The 24,636-nt window shown below is 41.1% G+C and overlaps 1 protein-coding gene across 2 annotated transcripts in view; it reads right to left on the bottom strand.

Annotated features, from left to right (window-relative positions):
- Positions 1-1,942, bottom strand: part of net1 (neuroepithelial cell transforming 1) — an 84,942-nt gene extending 83,000 nt beyond the window's left edge. For both annotated transcript variants that reach the window (XM_052034001.1, XM_052034002.1), the window contains exon 1: positions 1,780-1,942. In XM_052034001.1, the coding sequence (XP_051889961.1) occupies positions 1,780-1,886 (107 nt within the window). In that variant the 5' untranslated portion in view covers positions 1,887-1,942. The remainder of the gene's footprint in view (positions 1-1,779) is intronic.
- Positions 1,943-24,636: the final 22,694 nt, after the last annotated feature.

Genomic DNA, 24,636 nt, shown 5'->3' with positions numbered 1-24,636 from the left:
GGTCTCAAGGACCTAACAAAGCTAGCTCTTTTCAAAGCTTGTCACACAAACTATTTGTTAACTTTCCCCCTCCAAGCTCCTGAGCTGACCTAAAGTCTACCATAATTAGCACCTATAATAATAGCTTCTCCAACGGGAAGAAATGGGACTAGTTTGGCGAGAATAACCAGGATATTGAGGAGCTAATTCACTGCAAATGTAATGCAGTGTTATAAATATGTGAAGGAAGCTCCACATATTAGAGAGAAAAAAAACAGCTTTACAGTACCCACAGGCAGAGAGGTGCAGCAGGAAACCCAGGACCCAAAGATGAAGGGAGCTGGAGAGACTCAGCAACTCACTGACAGCCACAACATGAATGAGTTCTTCAGTGCTGTAGAAACCATCTACGGCCCCAATACCCAAGGCACACAACACAGGGCCTGCTGATGATTAAGGCTCAATGGCAAGACACTGGAAAATGAGCATCACTTCCCACATTTGGGAACTAGCTCTCATTGATGCAGACATCAATGTGCCAACACTGCCTTTAGTGTCCTGTCCATGATCAGTCTAAGTGGAGAAGCACTCAGGGTGGTAAGGAGACCCTCAAGATGGTACAATGGCACCACACAGAGGCCCCGCATAAGCAGAGGAAAGGAGTGCATCACTTTACAAACCAACCAGCAGGACCCATCAGATACCTCCTGCCCCATTTGCGCAGGAATCTGTAGTTTCCAGAGAATCCACCTTAGGACCCACAAAACCAGAATGGAATTATATCATCCCGAGTGCTGACTGAATGGCCAAGATGAACCTCACAAATTCATCATTCCTGCAATTGAAGCTTAAATGAAAATCCGATTCAGGAGTTTCAAAGCATCAACACTTTTGAATTTAGATGTTCTCTTTCAAATGCTGACTGCTTCTTTCCCTCCATAGATGCTGCCTGACCCACTTGAGCTCCTCCAGCATCTTGTGCATTTTGTCCCAGATTTCCAGGACCTGCAGTTTCTCCTGTCTTCAAATGTTGACAAGAGTTTGTTTTTTTTAAATAGCCAAGCAAACTATCTGCTGCAGGAACTCAGCTGGTCCAGCAGCATGTGTGTTTGGGGGGGGGGGGGGGGTAGAAGAAAGAATGGACGTAGTTTCCAGTCAAAACCATCAGGGCTTTAAATAGTCACAGGGCAACAATGGTTAACACTAGGGGACATAATTTTAAGTTGATTGGTGGAAGATATCGGGGGATGTCAGGGTAAGTTTTTTCTTCACACAGAGAGTGGTGGGTGCATGGAACACACTGCCGGCAGAGATTGTGGGGGCAGATATATTACTGACATTTAAGAGACTCTTAGATAGACACATGAATGATAGAAAAGTAGGGAGAGATGTGGGAGGGAAGGGTTAGATTGATCTTAGAGCAGGATAAGATGTCAGCACAACATTATGGGCTGAAGGGCCTGTACTGTTTGTTCTAACACTTGGCCAGATGTGAACACAATATTGGATGTGAGGGAGGGGCAGGGGCAGGTGAAGAAGCATGGCGGGGAAGGGGGGGGGAAGGGCAAAAAGCAGCGTGTAATCCACGGTGGCAGGTGGGTGTGCGGCAATGCGGAGGGGGAAGTGATGGGGGCAGTGATGGGGGGGGGGGGGGTGTGGGTGGTGACTGTGGCGGTGGGGAGAGGGCAGAGAGTCCGGCGCCGGTGGGTGGGGAGGGAGAGCGGACGCGCTGTTAACTGGGGAGGGCGGGGTGTGGCGCCACCGGCCCCTCACTACAGCCTCCGCTCTCCCGCAACTCACCGGCGGAGGCTGCCGTCCGACGGCTCCGGCGTGCTGGAAGGAGCCGAGGAGTTCCTCTTCAGCCGCGGCCTCCTGTTCTCCTGCGCCGCCGGATCAGCCTTGCTCATGGCTCTGCGGGATAGCGGTGCGGTGCGGGCCGACGACAGTGGCGCCCTGCACCGGAAGCCCAGGCCCCACCTCCAACCGCCCCTCCGTTTGAAACTGGCGCCGGCCGAACGCGCCAATCAACGCCCAACCGGTTGCTAGGAGACGCCCGGCCTTCCCCTACTTCTGCCGAGATGAAGCCTAACGCGAGCGGCTGGTGGAGAGGAATCCGAGCTATTCCTCAATATAAACAGTCTTCATTGCATTATCAGCGCTTGTTTACAATCGTGCGGTTGAAATGAACTATTTTGCTGCAATACAGACGTTGTCTTCCGGGTGCTTCGGTTTCCTCCCACATCCCAAAGATTTGCTGACAGATTGACTACTTTGGTGTACCCAATGACCAGAAGAATCAAGGGCATGTGTGGGAAAGAATAAGTTTGTCATCATGTTGTCAACAATTCCAATGTTTAAAAGACATTTGAACTCCTCCAACAGACTGTTTGTTGCTCCAGGTTCCAGCATCTGCAGTCTCTTGTGTCTCCGAGGTTTGGAGGGATACGGGCCAAATGCAGGCAAATGGGACTAGCTTGGATAGACATTTTGGTCGGCATCGATGAGTTGGGCTGAAGGGCCTGTTACTCTATGACTCTAAGTTGCAGGGGTACAAGGAAATAAGGGGCTAATGGGATTTGTCCCCCTGGGAGCTAGCATAGACTCAATGGGCTGAATGACCTCTTGCGTCATTAATAAGATAGTAGTGATGAAGCTCTGCACTGTTGGAGGTAATGTCTTTCAGATAACTTCTTATCTGAGGCCTCTGTTTTAGTATTTAAAGTGGAGTAAGGAACTTCTGTTGCTGTCTTGACCAACGGTAACCAGAAGTGTAATTCCTAAATTCATTTTTTTTTGCCTTGATCACTTTCTTAACTCTTTCTAAAGGCTCTTCCTGTACAATGAATGGGTTCTGATTTTTCAGATATCCGTGAGTAAATTTCATCTGTAAGTTGGGAAATATGTAAAAATCATTATAGCTCCACAGTATTTTAATGAATGGCATCAAAAGCACATAAGATTGATAAGAAAGAACAATTATGAAAAGTGGAGAGAAAGAGGAAACTTGTTCTGCCATTTGTAGGAATGAATATGTGTACGTACATCAGACTTATGAATTTAATAATACTATGGGTGTTTGTTCATACATGGGGGTCTCTATAAGTTGGGTGTTGGTAACTCAGGGACAGCCTGTATATTTTTAATACAATATAATTTTCTTCATTTATGGATATTGACTCCAATTTTAGTTCGTATGGATGATATTTAGTCTTTAAATTTAGCAACAAGGGTAAGCATAGTCAGAAATGTGTATGTGTATGGCATACATAAAGTAATTCAAACATAATGTTAGACACAACCAAAGTGAAACATAAACCTAAATTATTAACGTTATTATGTGCATTTACCGGGCACCCTTCCTTGCGGTGTCCCAAGCTCTTAATTATTCACTCGTAGATGTGGACACCACTGGTATGCTGGTACCTATCACCCATTGCCTGTCCCAAATTGATGCTGACTAAGTGATTTTATGAACCATTTCAGAATTAATTAAAAGTAAAACATACTGGTGTGACTGGCATTCCAAGCAGGTTGTAATTTCCTTTCCTGAAGGATCCAAATAAACTAGATGGATTTTTATGACAATCCAGCAGACTTATGCTCGCCATTACTAAAACTAGCTTCATTCCAGATTTATTTTTTAACTAATTTTGAATTCTTAAGTTGTCATTGCAGATGTGCACGTGTCTCTGGTGTGATAGTCCAGGTCCTTAGCTGCTAATTCAGTAACTTTATCATAATGTTACTGTGTACTCTTTAATGTCACATGGTTTCAGACCATGAAATGTGATAGGTTGGCAGGTAGGATAACGTTGTGAGAACTCAGTGGGTCAGGTTGCATCGGTGGAGGGCAATGGACAGCCGACATTTCGGATCCAGTCCAGATGAAGGGTCTCGACCCGAAATATCGACTGTCCATTGCCCTCCATAGATGCTGCCTGGCCCGCTGAGTTCCCCCAGCTTTTTGTGTGTGGCTCTAGATTCCAGCATCTGCAGTATCTCGTGTCAACGGGCAGGATAATCTTCTTGGCTCATCTTGGATCTTTAAATGCCTATCTTTACCAGGAACTGATTATCAGGTGAGGTTTGAGTTAATACCTAGTAATAGAAAGTAAAGAATGATCAATACAATGAGCAAATGAGACTTTTATTTTATGTCATTGCAATTGTTTACCATATTCTTGTTTCCTGCCTTTTTAATTCCATTGTATTCTTCAGCCTTTATGATTGCATTAACTTGCCCTTTGGGACACCATTCCATGTATGATTGTTGTTGAGTGACGATTATTAATCAATAAACTTTTGACAGTGAAAATTGACTGGAAGTTGTCCCATCAGATTTTGTTGCCACCTGTGCTTCGAGAGGTTGGTCATGGCAAGAATTAACTCCTGCCTGAGCAAGGACCTGGACCCACTGCAGTTTGCCTACTGCCACAACAGGTCAGCTGCAATCTCACTGGCTCTTCACTCAGCTTTGGAGCGCCTTGACAACAGCAATACATACTTCAGGCTGCTGTTTATCAATTACAGCTCGGTGTTCAACACCATCATCCCCTCAGTACTAATCAACAAGATTCAAAACCTGGGCCTCTGTACCTCCCTCTGCAACTGGATCCTTGACTTCCTAATTGGGAGACCACAGTCAATGCGGATCGGTAATAACATCTTGTCCTTGCTGACAATCAACAGGTGCACCTCAAGGATGCGTGCTTAGCCCACTGCTCTACTCTCTACACTCATGACTGTGTGGCTAGGCACAGCTCAGATACCATCTATAAATTCGTCAATGACGCCACTGTTGTTGGCAGAATCTCAGGTGGCGACAAGAAGCCATACACAAGTGAGATAGATCAGCTGGTTGAGTGGTGTTGCAACAACAACCTTGCACTCAACGTCAGCAAGACCAAGGAATTGATTGTGGACTTCAGGAAGAGAAAGTCAACAGAGCACACACCAGTCCTCACCAGAGTTGTAGACTCAGTCAGCTCCATCATGGGCACAACCTTCCCCACCATCGAGAATAGCTTCAAGAGGCAGTGCCTCAAGAAGGTGTCAGCCATCATTTAGGACCCTCATCGTCTGGGACATGCCCTCTTCTCATTACTCCCATTGGGAAGGAGGTACAGAAGCCTAAAGACCCACAATCAAAGTTTTAGGAACAGCTTCTTCCCTTCCATCATTGGACTTCTGAACAGTCCATGAACCCATGAACACTACCTCATTATTCCTCTTTTGCACTGTTTATTTACAGTATTTATTTTTGGTACCTTAAAGTAATTTTTATATCTTGCACTGTACTGCTGCCACAAAACAACAAATTTCACAACATATATCCAGGATAATAAACCTGATTCTGATTCTTTACCAGGAATTCACATTTAAACACTTGCATTGTTGCCTACTTGATTCTGATCAGAAGCATGAAATTTGGTTTTAAGCTGCCATACACTGCTGATATCTCGTGTCTGAGACGGTGATTGTGGATTGAAGTTCCTGTGAAGCTGCAGGGACCAGGGTTCAATCCTGACCTCTGATGCTGTGTGAAGTTTACATGTTTCCTCTGGGTACTCTGGTTTCTTCCCACAATCCAAAGACATGTTGGTAGATTAATTGGCTACTGAAAGTATATTTTGCAAGGTACTGACAAAAAAAATCAAAGGGGAATTGATCGGCATATTTGACAAACAATAGTTTGCAGGGACATAGGGAAATAAGGGGACTAATTGGATTGCTGCCTTGGAAGTTGACATGGACCTACAGGCTGAATGACCTGTGCCATTTTAAGACAAAAGTGACACCTCTCATGCCCTCCAATTCTAGATAACTTCCAATTCCTTGGTTCTAACCGGCTCATCTTTACCAGGGATGTTCCAGTCTCTATGCACCTCTGTCCTCCATCAGGAAGGTCTTAGGGCCCTCTGTTTCTTTCTTGAACAAACCCCCAAACAGTTCCCCTCCACTAACAATCTCATCCGCTTGGCAGGACTTGTCCTTACTCTCAACAACTTCTCTTTCAGTTCCTCCCACTTTCTACAGATCAAAGGCATAGCCAGGGGCACTCGTATGGTCTCCAGCTACACCTGTCTTTTTGTTGGTTATGTGGAACAGTCCTTGTTCCAAGCCTTTTCTGGCCCTCCTCTCCCCAGCTGTTTCTCTGTTACATCAATGACTGCATCAGTGCTACCTCCTGTACTCATACACAGCCTGTCATTTCCATCACCTTTGCCACTAACTTGCACCCTGCCCTCACATTCACTTGTACCATCTCTGACCCTTTTTGTCCTACAGAGACAGAAGGAGCAAGCTTTCTTGTTTTTGAGCCATATTAGAACAACAGTTCTCAATCATTTTGATTCAGGATCCATTTGTAAATATTGATGGTAAATCACAACTGAGTAAATTCTTTTAAGTAGAAAACGTACATATTTTGACTCCAGTTAAAACAGAAATCAAGATATAATCCCCATTTACTCTCCAATGATGTGCCATTTGAAAAAAAGCATAAAATGGTCAATGGATTTAAATACTACCAAAAAAATGTAAACAGAAACAACTCAGTTGTGCCTTGTATAATAAATTCTGGGATCCTTTTAATGGAAAATCTGAGCCTGTTTCTAATGGAAAGGTTTATCGAAGTTTGGTGTAGTTGTCATTGTATTCTAAACTTCCAATCTGTTCCTGTTTTATTCTTCAGTTAAGACGAGGCAGAAAATCCAATTTTGTATGTTTATTGTGCTAAAATGCAAAATAACTCCCATAGAATAGCAAGCAAATACAAGATACTCTCAAGATGCACTGTAACAGACCTTTATAAGGCTCATTTCAGTATATTTTTCTGAAGACTACAAGATAACTTGACCAGCTGCTATTCTTCATCCCCAGGTAATTCCACATTTCTCAACATAATTCCAAATGGATCCCATTTCCATTCTTCACCCTTGAGTTCTTCCTCTGAAAAGGAATTGCAAAATCTTCTGAGTAATTTGGTTAAATAGTTACTGATTGTTCACTTCAGTGCTTCTTAACTAACAAATCTTTCCAATTTCTTTTGTTTTCAACAACTAATAATTTGTGCTCTTTACCCTGAAATAATAGATTGAAATCGTTGTGGACACAGCTCAGCGCATCACAGACACCAGCCTCCCCTCCTTGGACTCTGTCTTTACCTCTTGTTGTCTTGGTGAAGCAGCCAGCATAATCAAAGACCCCACCCACCTGGGACATTCTCTCTTCTCTTCCATCGGGTAGAAGTTACAGGAGCCTGAGGGCACGTACCACCAGACTTAAGGACAGCTTCTACCCCACTGTGATAAGACTTGAATGGTTCCCTTATACAATGAGATGGACTATGACCTCACGATCTACCTTGTTGTGACCTTGCACCTTATTGCACTGCACTTTCTCTGTAGCTGTGACACTTTACTCTGTACTGTTATTGTTTTTACCTGTACTACATCAATGCACTCTGTACTAACTCAATGTAACTGCACTGTGTAATGAATTGACCTGTATGATCGGTTTGTAAGACAAACTTTTCACTGTACCTCGGTACAAGTGACAATAATAAACCAATACCAATACCAATGCCACATAAGTAATATGAACAAATCAAATATTGATGGTGAAGTGCTCTGGTAAGACCTTTCTCTTCAAATAAAGGTTCCAGCATACTTTTAAGTTCATGTAATCAGGATGTCAGATAGTCAACAAACTTTTCAGCATGCTCACTGCTAATTTTCTGACAAAACTTGATAACTTCCTTGTACTTCGATAGAATTCTCCATTTTGACACTTTTTAGCGTTTTGTGAAACTCAGTCACCAGCAGATATCACCACCCTGTGCCAAAAACAACAGTTCCATGTTACATTGTGTGCTTTCGGAGTGACTGCTGCATTATTGATGCCTACCTATCATTTGTAACATCAGGCCAGTACAATCCCAGCCAAGTAATCAAAGTAATTACATTTATAATGTGCAACAATTACATCATCTGCTGTTTCAGAAGTTGAAAAACTTTTCTTAAAAGTAACCTATTCAATCTTACTTATACATAAACCAGCAAACAAGTATGAATTCATTACCTGCAAATCAGAACAAAGATAGAACATAGAACACTACAGCACAGTACAGGCCCTTCGGCCCACAATGTTGTGCCGACATTTTATCCTGCTCTAAGATCTATCTAACCCTTCCCTCCCACATAGCCCCCTATTTTTCTATCATTCATGTGTCTATCTAAGAGTTTCTTAAATGTCCCTAACGTATCTGCCCCCACAACCTCTGTCAGCCGTGCGTTCCACGCACCCACCACTCTCTGTGTAAAAAACTTACCCCTGACATCCCCCTTATACCTTCCTCCAATCACCTTAATATTATGTCCCCTAGTGTTAGCCATTGTCGCACTGGGAAAAAGTCTCTGACTGTCCACTCAATCTATGCCTCTTGTCATCTTGTACACCTCTGTCAAGTCATCTCTCATCCTCCTTCTCTCCAAAGAGGAAAGCCCTAGCTCACTCAACCTATCCTCATAAGACATGCTCTCCAATCCAGGCAACATCCTGGTAAATCTCCTCTGCACCCTCTCTAAAGCTTCCACATCCTTTCTATACCTTTCTATATGATTAGTTGTTTGCTTTTTGTCATCTTTGTTTAATCTTTTCATTGTTCTTATATTTTTGTGGTTCACCTTCTCAGCAAAAAAGTGCATTTGTGAACAGTAGAAGTTTAATCTTTTACGAGATTATGATTGTTTTTACATCATAATGCCATGAGCAACAAGAGACGTGTTTACTTACTCCTGGATAGTACATACATGACAAATCTATTTTTTTTACAACGTTTCTAAGTATTTGCTTTCATATAATACAAAGGGGTTTTATAGCTGAATTGATTTGTTTCCAGATGCCTACAGATGTTTGATTGTTTTAGTTTTTTTATTTGCCAGTAGTTCAGTGCACGTCATATTGTGGCCCATGTATGCCATTTTGGCCTCACCAAATGAGCACCACAACTTCAAGAAGCAGAATCATATCTATGATTGCATTTCTTCTTGAGTCCTCTTATTACTTGTGGGTGGAACAGGACAATTTAAGAATTTGTTTACTTCACGGACTAAAGACTTTGTGATCAGTACACACAGCATTCACTGGACATTATCCAAAACATTCTTTTCTCATAACTGTTGTGGTGATATTGCATTTAATTGACTATTTGGCAGTACTTGCATGTTTAAATAACTCCATTAGTTTGCATAACAGTGACACCAAGTCCACTTAAAACAAGCGAAATTGGCTTTGATTTTTTAAAGACTTGTATTAGCTTTTCAGGAGATACTGGTTGTTTTGTTGGGTGGCTTGTTTCATTCACAGGTAACTTATTTAGGATTCTTTTGATGTTAATGCACAGTTCTGTTCAATCTGACCTCCTTCTCGGAGTCTTGCCTAGCATCTTGGAAGCCATTTGATGATGAGCTGCAACAGTGCGGTTTATTTTTTTGAGTGTGCTCTTCACACACTGTTCTGGTGACTCACCTTTGGGTCACAGCTCACAAGATGAGAAACAATGCCAGTCAAAAACAGAAAGCTGCCGGAGCACTCTGTCATTTGTCGACTGACTTGTCCATTTTCCCTTTTACCTTTCACTTCGTTCTCTCCCGTTTCTCATATTTCTTCTTTTGACACTTCTGGCATTCTCTAATCTGAAGACATGAGTTTAAAGCCCCTACTGAAGCATTATTCCTCTCTCTCACCACTTCTGCTTCACCTGTAAGATCTACTGGTTCTCAAAGAATTTACACACTCAAAATATTAACACAATTACTTTTTCCACAAATCAGAATCTGGTTTATTATCACTGACATATGAAGTGAAATTTGTTGTTTTGTGGCAGCAGTACTGTGCAGAAACATAAAATCTATAAATTACAAAAATAAATAAATAGTGCAAAAAATAAAGGAATGAATAGGTAGTGTTCATGGATCGTTCAGAAATTTGATGGTGGAGGGGAAGAAGTTGTTCCTGAATCGTTGAGTTTGGGTCTTCAGGCTCCTGTACCTCCTCCCCAATGATAGTAATGAAGAGAGGGCGTGTCCTGGATGGTGAGGGTCCTTAACGATAGATGCCACCGCCTTTAGGCACTGCTGCTTGAAGATGTCCTCAATGGTGAAGAGAGTTGTGTCAGTGATGGAGCTGGCTAATCCTCTGCAGCCTCTTGAGATCCTGTGCATTGGAGGCTCCATACCAGGCTGTGATGCAGCCAGTCAGGATGCTCTCCACTGTACATCTATAGAAATTTATAAGAGCCTTTGGTGACATTCCAAATTTGCTCAAACTCCTAATGAAGTAGAGCCGCTGGTATGCCTTCTTTGTGATTGCATCAACGAGTTGAGCCCAGGATAGATCCTCTGAGATGTTGAAAAAGCTAGTAATGTAAGAATGTGGAGATAGAATGACAGAATAGTGGTAAAATTACTGAACTAGTATCCAGAGGCCTGTATTATTGATCTGGAGACATGAGTTTAAAGCCCCTATGGCACCTAAGACATTTAAATTCGAGCATAAATAATTTTGAAATAAAGTTAAAATTTATTATCACTTATGGTAATCATGAAACTATCAGATTATTGGTACCAGTACTAACGCTGGATACCAGTTCTGATGACAGATCATTGACCTGAAATATCAAATCATTGGTGTTGATTAGCCTGCAGAGTATCTACAGATTTCCAGCATCTGTATTGTTCTGCGATATGTTGTTCAGGGAAGACAATATGCTATCTTGACTACAGTAAAGTTGTTGACTTTCAACTGGTGTCTGAAAATGGCTCAGTAAATTTTTGCTTTCTGTGCAATATGGTTTGTGAAATAAATGCTGGTCTTGTCAGCAAAGGCAATGTTTGGTGAATAAGTTTTTAAAAAAATGGGATTAGGCAATTTGGCCCTTTAAATCTGCTCTGCCATATCTGATCAGTGGCTGAACGCCAAATACTCATCTTTGCCTCATATCCCTTAATTCCTTGTTTGATGAACACCTATCAATCTCAGATTTAATATTAACATTTGATCCAGCAAGAACTTCCATTTGCAGAATAGGCCCCTACTGTACAGTGTTCAGAAAAATGGGAGATGATCTTAGTGAAATATGATTCTGTGGCAGCTTAACAATTTAAATGCCATGAAGATGATTTCCCTGGTGCTAGAATGTAGAATGAGAGGGCAATCTCAGGACAAAGGGACACCCATTTAAGAGTGAATTTAGAAATAATTTAAGGACAAGGCAGATTTTTGAACCACAGACAAAGTAAGGGGTCTGGGGATCAGGAGGAGAAATTGAATTGAGCCAAAGATCAGACTGACTCACAGATCAGGCTCGAGGGGCCATATAGCCTTATCCTCCCATTTAATATTTAATCTTAATCTGTGAAGCACAAATTGGAATAAAAAGCAATTAAATAGCTATCCTGTGAGAAAGTAATTGGATTAATTCTTGCTTGATATCTTCCTGGATTACTACTTATATTTTACCATGGTTCTCCTGAAGGTCACTACAAGCCTGGATCAATCATGTTTCTAATTTTGTTGTTCAACAGAATAAACTTCTTGTTTTAAAATTTTCACAGTCCAGCAGAACTGCTGTCTTTTGTTATTTACTTCCTTATTTTACACTGTTCACAAAATGAGTAAATATCCTCAAATAGTATGGCAAGATCCTCATTGGTACAGCTCATCTCAGGCAGCCTTGGCAATAACAAATTCATAATGTCCTCTGATTTTGCTATGTCAGCTATTACTATGAGCAAGCCTTTGCTGAATTGATAATAAGTTGTTTGTAATGAAATTCTCCAGAAAACTGTTAATCCAAAATTAGCAGATCCTCATTTTGATTTCATTAAATTGACAGTATGAGTGAGTCTTTGTTCATGCTTTTAAGCTATTGTGCTTGTTAATCACATATTTACCCTGGTAAACAAGAATTCATTCCTTTTTTCTATCTCAGGGCCCTTGGGCATGTGATGCCCTGAGAGTTCCTGCTCCATAGGTTTTTACTAGTCCTTCATAACAGCAGGTACCAAAAGTGTTTGAAATCTTTCAATGATAATAATCCATGTTGCATTTGTGTCATTTATTTCCATGCTGGTAATGCCAGTATAGTGTAGATAAGGAAATAGTTACCATCTGAATCAGAATTATTATCAGTGACTTAAATGACGTGAAATTTGTTGCTTTGCGGCAGCAGTACAGTGCAAAGACGTAAATTACTATAAGATCACAAAAATAAATAAATAGTGCAAAAAAAGGAATAACAAGGTAGTGTTCATGGACCATTCAGCAATGTGATGGCGGAGGGGAAGTAGCTGTTTCTGAATTGCTGAATGTGGGTCCTCAGGCTCCTGTACCTCCTCCCTGATGGTAGTAACAAGAAGAGGGCACGTCCTTGATGGTGACGGTCCTTTGTGATGGATGCTGCCTTCTTGAGGCACTGCCTCTTGAAGATGTCCTTAATGTATTAATAAATTAATATATATTGATACACAAATTTATCCAGTTCCCTCTTTAAGGCCACAATAGAATCTGAGTTCACTGCATCTGCATTCCACATTTCAACCACATGTCACGTAAAAAATGTTTTTCCTCACATCATTCTAATGCTGTTCCTTTTTGTTTTATACCTGTGACTTCTAGTCCTAGATCCCATTATCAAAGGGGACAGTCTTCCACAATCACTCTATCCAGATCCCTCATCATTTCATTTAATTCTGTCAAATCTCCACTCAACCTTTTCTTCAAAGGAAACAGTCCCAGCCTCTCTAATCTATCCTCATCCCAGCAACCATTCCTGTGAATCTTTTCTGGACCCTCTCTTAAATGTTCACATCCTTTTCAAATATGGTGACCAGAATTGAACAGCTGAGGCCCCGCAAGTGTTTTTTATAAAGGTTCCCACCCATGCTAAACTAGTTTAACAGTCCCTAATACCACTTGCAAACCCCTTGATGAGGATATTGGTCACATTCCCATGGAAGTATAACCAAACTGGCTCGTAAAGGTCTATCTTCCCCAGAAATGATCCCAATTCTTCAGGAATCCAAAGCTCCACCATCTCTCCAGCAACTCATTCAACTGCTTTATCTTCCTGTTTCTGTACTCACTAACACATTGTCCTGGTACTAATCTGGAGACTACTACCTTTGTGGTTCTGTTTTTTAATCTCTTTTTAAATTAGCTCCCTAAACTCTACTGATATAGACTGCGACTTATCATTATCTACACTCCCTTTTCAAGATGTTCTGTAGCTGTTTAACAACCCTAGCACCAAAGAACACAAGAAAATAGGAGCAGGAGTAGGCCATCATATCCACCAACCCTACCCTGGCATTAAATGTGATTATGGCTGATCTGTTCTGGCCTCAACTCCTCTTCTGTGCCATTTCTCCACACCCCTTCATTCCTTGATGAATCAAATATTTATCCATGTCCACTGTAAATACTTCCAATAATTCAGCTTCTGCCATCTGCCAGGGCAGACAATTCTAGAGATTCACCACCCTTTGCGAGAAGAAATTTCTACATACTTCAGTTTTGAATGACTGGTCCCCTACCTTGTAGTTATGCCTCCTTGTTCAAGCCTCTCCCACATCCCAACGTCTACAATGTCAATCTCCCTTTAGGATCTTGTATGTTCGTATAAAGTCATCCCTCATTAGAGTCAAGAGTAATACGGCATAGAAATGAGCCCTTTGGCCCAACTTGTCTATGGCACCCATGGTGCTAGTCCCAAGCTAGTCTCACTTGCCTGTGTTTTGCCTGTATCCCTCTAAACCCCTCCTATCCATATACTTATCCAAATGTCTTTTGAATGTTGTTTCTGTACCTGCCTCAACCTCTTTCTCTGGCAGCTCATTCCATAAATGCACCACCCTCTGCATGAAGAAGTTCCCCTGGTCCCTTTTAAATCTTTCACCTCTAATTTTAAACCTATGTCCTCTAGTTTTTAGTTCCCTGTCACTGGGAAAAAGACTATGTGCGTTCACCCTATCTATGCCCCTCATGATTTTATACCCCTCAATCTCCTATGTTTCAAGAAATAAAGTTCTAACCTGCCCAACCTCTCCCTATAACTCAGTCCCTCAAGTCCTGGCAACATCCTTGTAAATCTTCTCTGCACCCTTTCCAGTTTAATGATGTCTTTTCTATAAAGGGGCAACCAAAACTGTACACATTAATCCAAGTGCGGTCTCGCCAATGTCTTGTCCAACTGCAACATAATGTCCCAGCTCCTGTGAAGACAAATGTGCCAAATGCCTTCTTCACCACCCTGTCTACCTGTGACATGATTTTAGCGAACTAAGTACTTGTACTCCTAGGTCCCTCCGTTCCACAACACTCCCTAGGGCCTGACCATTCACTGTATAAGTCCTACCCTGGTTTGAATTCCCAAAATGCAACACTTTGCACTTATCTGAATTCAAGGCCATTTGCCAATCCTCGGCCCACTTACATAGATGATCAAGATCCCCCTGTAATTTTTGATAACCTTCTTCAGTCCAGGCTATCATCTGCACTGCATCTTCATTCTTTGAAACTCCAAGGAATACAGGCCTAAACTATTTATTTTCTCTTGGTAGGACAACCCTCTCCCCCTAAGAATCAGCCTGGTGAATCTCCTTTGCACTGCCTCCAACGTTATTATTATCTTTCTTTAGGTAAGGGGACCAGAACTGTACACAGTATTCCAGGTGAGGCCTCACTAACATCCCATGCAATCATACCAAAACCTCCCTATTTTTAAACTCCAACCCTTTTTCAATGAAAGCCAAAATGCCATTTGCCTTCTTAACTACTTGTGAACCTGCGTGCTAGCTTTTTGTGATTCATGCACTACAACACCTAGATCCCTCTGTATTTTGCACACTTTCAGCCTCTCTCCATTTATATAATAATCTGCCTTTTGATTTCTCTTACCCAAGTGCATGGCCTCACACTTCCCCACACTAAACTCCATTTGCCAGTCTTTTGCCCACAAACTCAATCTAACTATATCCTGTTGCAGAATCACAGTGTTGCTGAATAGTTATACAGTGAATGGTCAGGCCCTAGGGAGTGTTGTGGAACAGAGGGACTTAGGAGTACAAGTACTTAGTTTGCTAAAGTTGTGTCACAGGTAGACAGGGTGGTGAAGAAGGTGTTATCATAACATGCCCTTCCACCTTTTTTTGTATCATTGGCAAATTTGGAAACCTTGCATACTGTTCCTTCCTCAAAATCATTAATGTCAGTAGTGAGCAGGCCAAGGACCGATTCCTGTAGTACCCTACGAGTTACCTCTTTCCAGCCTGAAAAGGACCCATTTATTCCAACTCACTGTTTTCTTTGAGACAGCCAGTTTTTAATCCATTCCAACACGTTTCTTCAGATGTCATGGGTTTTTAACACGCATCAATCTCTTCAATGGCACTTTGTCAAATGCCTTTTGGAAATCTAAATACACTACACCTACAGGTTCCCCTCTATCAACTGTCCATGTTATATCCTCAAAGAAATCAAGCAAATTTTTCAAACATGATTTACCTTTCATAAAACCATGTTGACGAGGTTTAGTTATATTCAGCTTTCCTACACGATTAGCTATTTCCTCTTTGATTTATTGACTCTAGCATTTTGCCAATAAAAGCTGTTAAACTAGATGAGACAACACATCATCCTGGAGACATGGCTCCCACCACAGAAATGTTTGTCTATCCCTCTAATTATTGAACCTCCTCTGACTATTGCTGTCTCATTCTTCTTCCTATCCTCGTGTGCAGCTGAGCCACTCGTGGTGCCACACTTCTGGCTCTGGCTGCACCCCCTGAGGAATGAACACCTTTGCAATATCCAAAAGGGAAAATCATTTTCTGAAGGAGATGGACTCAGGGAACTCTGCACTACCTGACTGCTCCCTCTTGTCTGCCTGGCAGTCACCCATTCCCTCTGTGCCTGTCAACACCTGGGCTCCAGCATGACCACCTCTCCAAATTTATGATTCAGGAAGTTCTCAGCTGTATTGATATGCCACTGTGTCTCCAGTTGCTGCTGCTGAAGCTCCAAAACTGAGAATTCAAGCTGTTGCAGCTGGAGGCACTTCCTGGACTTGTAACTGACTACGTCGCTATGGATGTCCACAACTTCCTGTGTGGCACAGGATGCACATTCCACTCAGCTGAGCTGCTCTGCCATTCCTTGACTTTATAGCTTGTACATTATGAAGTAGCAATTGGACAGTGGAAAATCCTCACCTGCCCCTCACTAATCAGATACCTGTCTTCTCCCATGGGTGAAAGCAATGTTGTAAAATCCTTTAAATTTTTGGAGCACCAGCTGAACATCTACCAATAACTTACCACTTTAGGAAATTTGGAAGTTTACAGAAATTGGTAAAGTTCTGTTAATGATTGAACACCTGGAATGATTCTTGTAAATCTTCAATGCACCTTCTCGAGGGCCTTAACAGTGACCAGAACTGTAGTGATTGTGACCATTTATAAAGGTTCACAACAATTTCCTGCTTTTTTGCTTTATGTCTGTTTATGAAGCCTGTAAATTTTATTAACTATTTTATCAATCTGCATTGCCTTTTTCAAAACATTGATGCTCATAAAATCCAGGTTTCTACATTCTACATAGCTATATTCATCTATATTTTCTCTCCTTGTTCTTCCAGACAAAATGTATCAATATGCATTAAATTTCATTGGCAATGTGGTTGCCCATTCCACTAGCTTTCAAAATCCTTCTCAAATCTACTTCTTGTTATTTACTATTATGAATATTCACTATGTCTCTTTGTTCCAGAGTTTGTGACTGATGAAATTCTTCAAGCAATCAGTTCTTCAACACCCAAAATTTGACTAACAAAGGCAGAAAGATAAGGTTTACTCTGCTCGTTTATGTCTTTTGCAGTGACATCTTTACATTGTGCAGTAAGCATTTAGACCAGGTTCACTGGAAAAAGAAATTGAATTTAGTATCACTTTTCATGACCTCAGGATATCCCAAAGTGGTTCTCAAACAGAAAATTACTTTGTGTAGGGATTTTGTTGTGTAGGGAATTCCAGTAGCCAATCTGCACACAAGTCCCACACACTGCACAGATGAATGGTCAGAGAACACAATTAAGGAATAAATGTTGATCAGACCACCAATAGAATCCTGCCTCTCATTAATTAGTGTTGTGATATCTGTTACATGTACCTGAGGTTCATTAGACAGAAGTTAGCCTTTCTGAATCAATAATTGTTTGCTGTGTTATTATTTAAGGGAAGCCTATAATTTCCTCCTGATGATCAGCTGCATTAATTTACAGAATGAAAGTAAGCTGAATGAATCTGTGGTTGGCTGTCTCCATGTTGTGCTCTTTTTGTAACACAGACATACCAGTGTGTGTTAGTTTTCTGATATTTTGTACTGTTTTCAGTAATGGTTGTATGTCATATATCTTGTCTCTTTTAGCTCTTTAGGTTAAATGCCATCAACAATGGACACTTGTTTTGAACCCTCAAATAGTTGTATTTAACTTCATTTGGAGAGTGCATGATAGGCATGTCTGGTTTTGTGAATACAGCACTTGATAAACAATGGAAATTAGTTTTTGTTATTAAGAATTTCTCTTTTAGAATTTTTTTGTTCCCAGTCCCCCTTCAACGCTTTGGCTCCTGCAGCTTTTTTGTGTGAAATTCACTTAAAACCACTTCTGTCTTTTTGCATTTTTTGGTATTGAAACACTGTGAGCAATTTGATACTGACAACATTTTTATTTTGGTTTACTTGCATACTTCAAATTCACAGAATATTTTGCAGTTCTTTTCTCTGGTCTATTCAAGACTCTTTCAGATGTTAAAATGAGGTTCCTTTCTCCTCCATCAAGTGATGACCGAAAATCCCATAAAACCAATTTTTAGAACAGGGGAATTATCCCCAGCGTCCCACCTTACATTTAACCCACAATAAACATCATTAAAACAGTTTATTTGATGTTATCATATTGCTGTTTCCAGGAACTTGCACAAATTGGCTGCTTTGTTTCTTACATCACAACCATGTCTAGACTTTAAAAATTCTTCAATGGCTGTCAAGTGCTTTAGGATGTTCTGAAAGAGTTATGAAATGCAATTCTTTTTTGTTTGAGGATGGGGATGTCACAACTCGATGTGAAAGGGCTTCAAAGCTTTGCATTAATGCATTGGTTATGGGAATGATGGTTCTTTCTGAGAAGTAAACATGTGGTTAAGTTCATTAGGTCTATCTCTCACTTTAAGGTATAGTGGTGCCAATCCTGGGTCTTCAACATGCATCTAAAGAGGGCTGGTTTCCTGACAACATTGATCAAGAAGGTATGCTTGCTCACATATTTATGAGCAAAATAGAATTCTCCTGATGCTCATAATGAATAGTGCCTCATGGATGCCCAGTTTTAAGTGACCAGATCTTTATTTGGGCGGGTTTGCAATGATTATAGTATGATACTACTCATTAGGGAATATCACACATTATTCCCCAATTGAATTGGGTAATAGAGATGATATGTTTGTAAGTCTCTCTTAAGTGTCAAAACTCTTCTTGAGGTGTTTGTTGTAGGTTCTAATGCTGTTATTTATTTTCTATTCTTTGCTTTTCTATCACTCCCTCCAACATCATTCTTCCCTGCATTGATCTGATGTTCAAAAACCCAGTGAGGAAACTATTGCTGTTAATTTAGATCTTCATACATGACACCACACTTGATTAGTCTTTGCTTTCATACCAGGCTTTTCATGTAGACTTTACACTTACAAATAAGATGTCTTTATTAGTCATATGTACATCGAAACACACAGTGAAATGCATCTTTTGCGTAGAGTGTTCTGGGGGCAGCCTGCAAGTGTCGCCACGCTTCCGGCGCCAACATAGCATGCCCACAACTTCCTAACCTGTATGTCTTTGGAATGTGGGAGGAAACTGGAGCACCTGGAGGAAACCCACGCAGTCACAGGGAAAACGTACAAACTCCTTACAGACAGAGGCCGGAATTAAACCTGGGTCTCTGGCGCAGTAATAGCCTTATGCTAACCGCTACACTACCGTGCCTGCCCATAACCAGAAATGGGACAGGCTGCCAATGTTTTGATCATGTGCAGCTCATGCACAGCAAAAGAAAAGCCAAAAAATTGCATTTGAAACCGCTAGACTATCAGGAAGAAAATACAGCAATTGGTAAGGGTTTAGACAAGATCATAAAATGAAGATTTTCACAGATGTTTATTTAATCACTTTTAAATCACTTGTGACATCAGGAATATTTTCCATAAAAATATTATTCTGCTATTTAATTTCTATTTCCAAGAAGATCCTGATTTTCAATTGAACACTGAAGCAAGCAGTGGTGAAACACATCAGAAAAATATACAACTTTTATTAATATCATACCTTTGAAGTAGTATAACATCCCAAAGTTCACAGGTGCTTTATTAAACAACATTTGACACCAAGCTACAAAAAGAGAGCAATATAACCACAAGCTTAATCAAAGAGATGGGTTTTAAGGAGCATCTTGAGAAATGAAAGAGGTTCAGGAAGAGAATTCTGCAGCTTAGGGCCACCAGCTGAAGTCACAGTCACCATTGGTGGAATGATTAAAACTGGGGATGATCAAGAGGCCAGAATTAGAAGGGCAGATGTTTTAGGAGGAAGTAGGCTGGAGGAAATTACTGAGGGATCTGAAAATGATTAGAATATTTTTAAAATCAAGGTATTGCTCAACTGAAACCTCACATGTGGGTGAGTGAGCTCTGAATGAAGATATGAGTTAAGATGTGGCGAGCAGAGTTTCAGATGACATTTATATACAAAAAAGGGAAAGCCAGCATACACAGATGAACTGGTGCTCCTAATTTAATTTTGAATCAATTTATCCAAACAATTCAGTTTACTGTTTTCCAAATCCTCCCAAATAACTGTTCTTTAATTCCTACACCACAAACATCACTGAAATAATTGAAACAAATAATGCACTAATGGAAGCAGAATCGCAATGACTTCTATGCTTATGGAGGGTAGAACAGGGAAGGCTAGCCACAAGGGTGCAACAAAATAGTCAAGTCTAAATGTAACAGAGGCATAGATGCGAGTTTCAACAGGCCATGAATTGAGGCAGTGATGAAACAGGGGATACTGGAAATAGTCATAGAGATTGTGCCACAATGTAAACCAGTTTGTCTCAGGATCAAATATCACTGTTAAGTTCGTGAACAGCCATTAGTTTGGCCTCAGGCAATAGCCAGGGATAAAGGCTGAATTGGTGGCTGAGGTACAGAGCATGTTGTGGGGCCAAAGACAATGACTATGGTTTCCCAATGTTTACTGGAGGAAATTCAAAAGTGCAGTCAAGCAGCATGTAGGTAAAATATAAGAGAAGATCAAAGATCGAGCTTTGGTGCAGGCACAGGAAGCTATTCATGATGATTCACATTTGCAATGACAGGAGAGATAAAAGAGGAACCAGGTAAATGCAGTCTAACTCATTTGGAAGCAATGGAGAAAGGTGGTGTCGTCAACCATAAAAAAAGCTGTAAATAGTTAAAAGATCGATTCAGTCACATTGAGTATCATTTATTGTTTTGATACAAGCTGTTTCAGTACTGTGGCAGGCATATACAACTGATTGGAATGATATGCAAAACCGGGAAACACAGGTAAACATTGGGAGGAAACAGCATAATTCAAGGAGTTTAGAAAGACAAAGGAGGATGGAGATGGAGTGGTAATTTGCAGGGACAGAGGATTGTTTTACTGAGAGAGAAAATACAGACAGGGTTGAAAGGGAAGAGAGAAGGCAGATTTTGGGGAGAAATAACTTAAGTAGCATCAGTTAACGAGCAAGACAGGATGAAAAGGTGGGTGGTCACCAAACTGATGGAATTACGGTAAAGGGATCAGTGGGTAGATCATGAGCAGAGAAACTAGAGAAGGATATAAATTTGTGACTGTGGTAGGGGAAAATCTTGGGGAGTTTATCTGCTGGATCAAAGTAATGGCATTGACAGCTGATTAGATGGTTTCACTTCTATTGACAAAGTCGTCTATGGGCTCCCCAGACTTCTTGAAGGTGAAAATGGAGGAGGGATTTTAGTGGATATGACTGGAAACCTTTTACTCAGAATCTTCCATTTCCTTTCTTTTTATGTTGTCTTGAATGAGTCACAAAATATGTTTAGTTCCTATTTCTCTTTACCTCACTTATAACTTGAAAAATCTTGTTACTTCAACGTTTAGATGCAGAAAACACTTTCTTTTGATTCAAATATATAGAATTCCACTGTTAAAAGTTTGAGATACTGCAGGTGCTGGAATCTGGAGCAACACACACAAAATGCTGAAGGAACTCAGCAGGTCAGGCAGCATCTATGGAGGGAAATAAACAGTCGACGTTTGCAATAAGAAAGTTGGGGGGGGAAGATGTAAGAAGCTGAGAGGTGATAGGTAGAAGAAGCTCCCCTCCCCCACCCATCTACATACCCCCCTCACCTGGACTCACCTATCACCTGTCAGCCTTTGCTCCTCCCCCTCCCCTGACCTTCTTACTCTGGCTACTGCCCCTCTTCCTTTCCGGTCCTGATGAAGGGTCTCGACCTGAACGTCGACTATTTATTTCCTTCCATAGATGTTGCCTGACCTGCTAAGTTCTTCCAGCATTTTGTGTGTGTCACTGTTAAAGTTAAGTGTTTTTAATTATTCACCTTCATAAAAATAAGCAAAATTTTGAGCATTGAGTAATTGAGTAGTTAAGAAAGCTTATGGGATGTTAGCATTCATAAGTCGTAGGATAGTGTTTAAGAGCTGCGAGGTAATGATGCAGCTCTAAAAACTCTGGTTAGACCACACTTGGTGTACTGTGTCCAGTTCTGGTCGCCTCATTATCGGAAGGATGTGGAAGCATTGGAAAGGGTGCAGAGGAGACTTACCAGGATGCTGCCTGGTTTAGAGTGTATGCATTATGAGGAGAGACTAAGGGAGCTAGGGCTTTATTCTTTGGAGAGAAGGAGGATGAGAGGAGACATGATAGAGGTATACAAAATATTAAGAGGAATAGATAGAGTAGACAGCCAGCGCCTCTTTCCCAGGGCACCAATGCTCAATACAAGAGGGCATGGCTTTAAAGTAATGGGTGGGAAATTCAAGGGAGGTTTTTTTACCCAGAGGGTGGTTGGGGCATGGAATGCGCTGCCTGGGGTGGTGGTGGAGGCAGGTACATTGGTCAAATTCAAGAGATTGTTAGATAAGCATATGGATGAATTTAAAATAGGGGGATATATGGGAGGAAGGGGTTAGATAGTCTTAGGCGAAGCTTAAAGGTCTGCACAACAGTGGGCCGAAGGGCCTGTATTGTGCTGTACTGTTCTATGGTTCTATGAGTAATGATGTTTAGACTGACGATGAAAACAAATTGTCCTACTATCAGAGATTTCAATGTCCAGACACTGCACCGTCTTTGTTAATCACTCATGCCTATTAACTAAAATACCTAATGAATGTTAGCACTGGTGTTTCACAAACTGTGAGTCATTTTCAATTCAACAAGTACAAACAAGATAAGTGCAACCATTACCTTGTAAAAGGAAAGTACTATGCTCATTCCTATTTAAAATGGCCCAGAATATTGTGGTAAATTTGTCAGAGAGAATTTGAACCCTAACACTTTTTTATAATAACTATTTAAACCAATTATTTTGTTCCGCCAACACCCTATTAGGCACAACAACATAAATGCTGTTTGCAGTTTAAAATTACATTGCAATGCCTTGAATAATCTGCTATTGATTTAGAAGTGATGAGAGTCAACCACATAATCAAACACTGGTGTCAATTTGGCTCGTTGGTAGCATTTATGCTTCTGAATCAGAAGGTTGTTAATCCCGCACAAGACACAAATTATGTGATTAAGGGTGATAGTTCAATGATAGTTGTCTGGGACACCATCTACTTCTAGGTAAATGGGAAAATCCTGTAAGAAAAAGGAGGAAATGTAAATATTCCTAAATTAATCAATGTTTTTTTAACTGCAGAACTCATTGTTCTTCTCCTTGCTGTTTCTTACAGTCTGCTATCCTTTATTAGCTGAAGTAGAGAAGCTAAATGTAGGGAGGCTATTGCTAAAACTGTACACAACACCAGACAGGCCACAACTAGAGTATTGTAAATAGCTCTGATGAAGTTGTAGGGAAGATGTAATGGCATGGAGAAAGTGCAGAGGAGATTTACAAAGAGGTTGGTGGGAGTGGAAAACCATAGCTGTAAGGAAAGATTGGATACATTGGGATGTTTTCTTTGGAACAGAGGAAGTTAAGGACTTAATTGAGCTACATAAAATTATGAAGGGCCAAGATCGAGAAAATAAAAGGACAAATTTCGACAAATTTCACTGAAGAGACTGATCAAAAACCACGAAGTTAAGTGGTGGAGAGACTAGAGGGAAGGTGAGGAAATAGATTTTGCATGTAGTGACTGGTTGGGATCTGGAATCTACTGACAAGAGGTGGTAGAGACAGAAACCCTCTTCAAATTTTATCAGTACAGGTCCTCCTCATGTTACGACAGGCTTCTGTTCCTGTGAACTGTTCGGATTTCGAACAGTTCACAAGTTGGAAATGCAGCTGCGAATGAGTTCCTCACGCGGTGGAAGATGCCTGAGGCAGCTGGTAAAACCCATTCCACTGGTCTTCCAAACGCTCGCTCCAAACGTACGGGCTGGGGAGGATCCATATTTGGATGTGCCCGTGAAGAACTGTGACCTCAGGGCTGCAGCAGTGCTTGAAGGTGGAAATAGGCAGGAGAGTTCATTTTCAACTGGCACAGACAGAATGGGTTGAATGGCTCCCAGTGACACATTTTCTACAGTTAAGGTACTTATCAGTTCACAAACCGATTGCCAGATTAATGAGAACAAATTCCAGAGTGAATTACTGTCTGCGAAATAGCTTGGGCTATTTTGAGGTAATGAGGTTATGTAATGCAACAAAATTATCCAGTAGGGCAGCAATCGAGGAGAGAGAATCAGAGCTTCAAGTCATAATTATGCTGATGAAAGATCACTGACCAACCTCTCTTTTCATGGATGCTGCTTGACCCACTGAGACCCCGTAAATAGATCAACGGAACAAAGACCATCATCCTCGACCTTGAGGGATAGCCACGACGACTTGACCCATAGTAATATCAGCACTTTCCGGCTTTATTTCAGGTTTCCAACATCTATAGTACTTTGGTTTTGTGATGTGCTTGTCAAATTGATTGGCTATAGTGACACAGCAACAAAATCTGGATGACTGCAGACTGCAAGGCCCATAATGGACCACCAAACCTGCACTAACCATCATGCACCACTAATCTGACCCTAATCCCTTTTTATTCTCCCTATTTTCCCTTCAACTTCCTGGATTCCATCACTCACCAACATGCTAGGGCAATTTACAGTGGCCAATCAACACACTAATCTGCACATCCTTGGGATGAGGGAAGAAACCCACATGGTCACAAGCGGAATGTGAAAACTTTTACAGGTCTGGATTGAACTTCGGTCACCAGAGCTGTGAGACAGCAACTTTTAACTGTGCCACTGTGCTGCCCAGCGTGTCCTAGATGGAGCCA

Source organism: Pristis pectinata, chromosome 19 (assembly GCF_009764475.1).
Source record: "Pristis pectinata isolate sPriPec2 chromosome 19, sPriPec2.1.pri, whole genome shotgun sequence".
In the NCBI taxonomy this organism is placed as follows: Eukaryota; Metazoa; Chordata; class Chondrichthyes; order Rhinopristiformes; family Pristidae; genus Pristis; species Pristis pectinata.
Note: the sequence above shows the minus strand (reverse complement) of the source record. Positions and strands in the feature narration are given on the sequence as shown.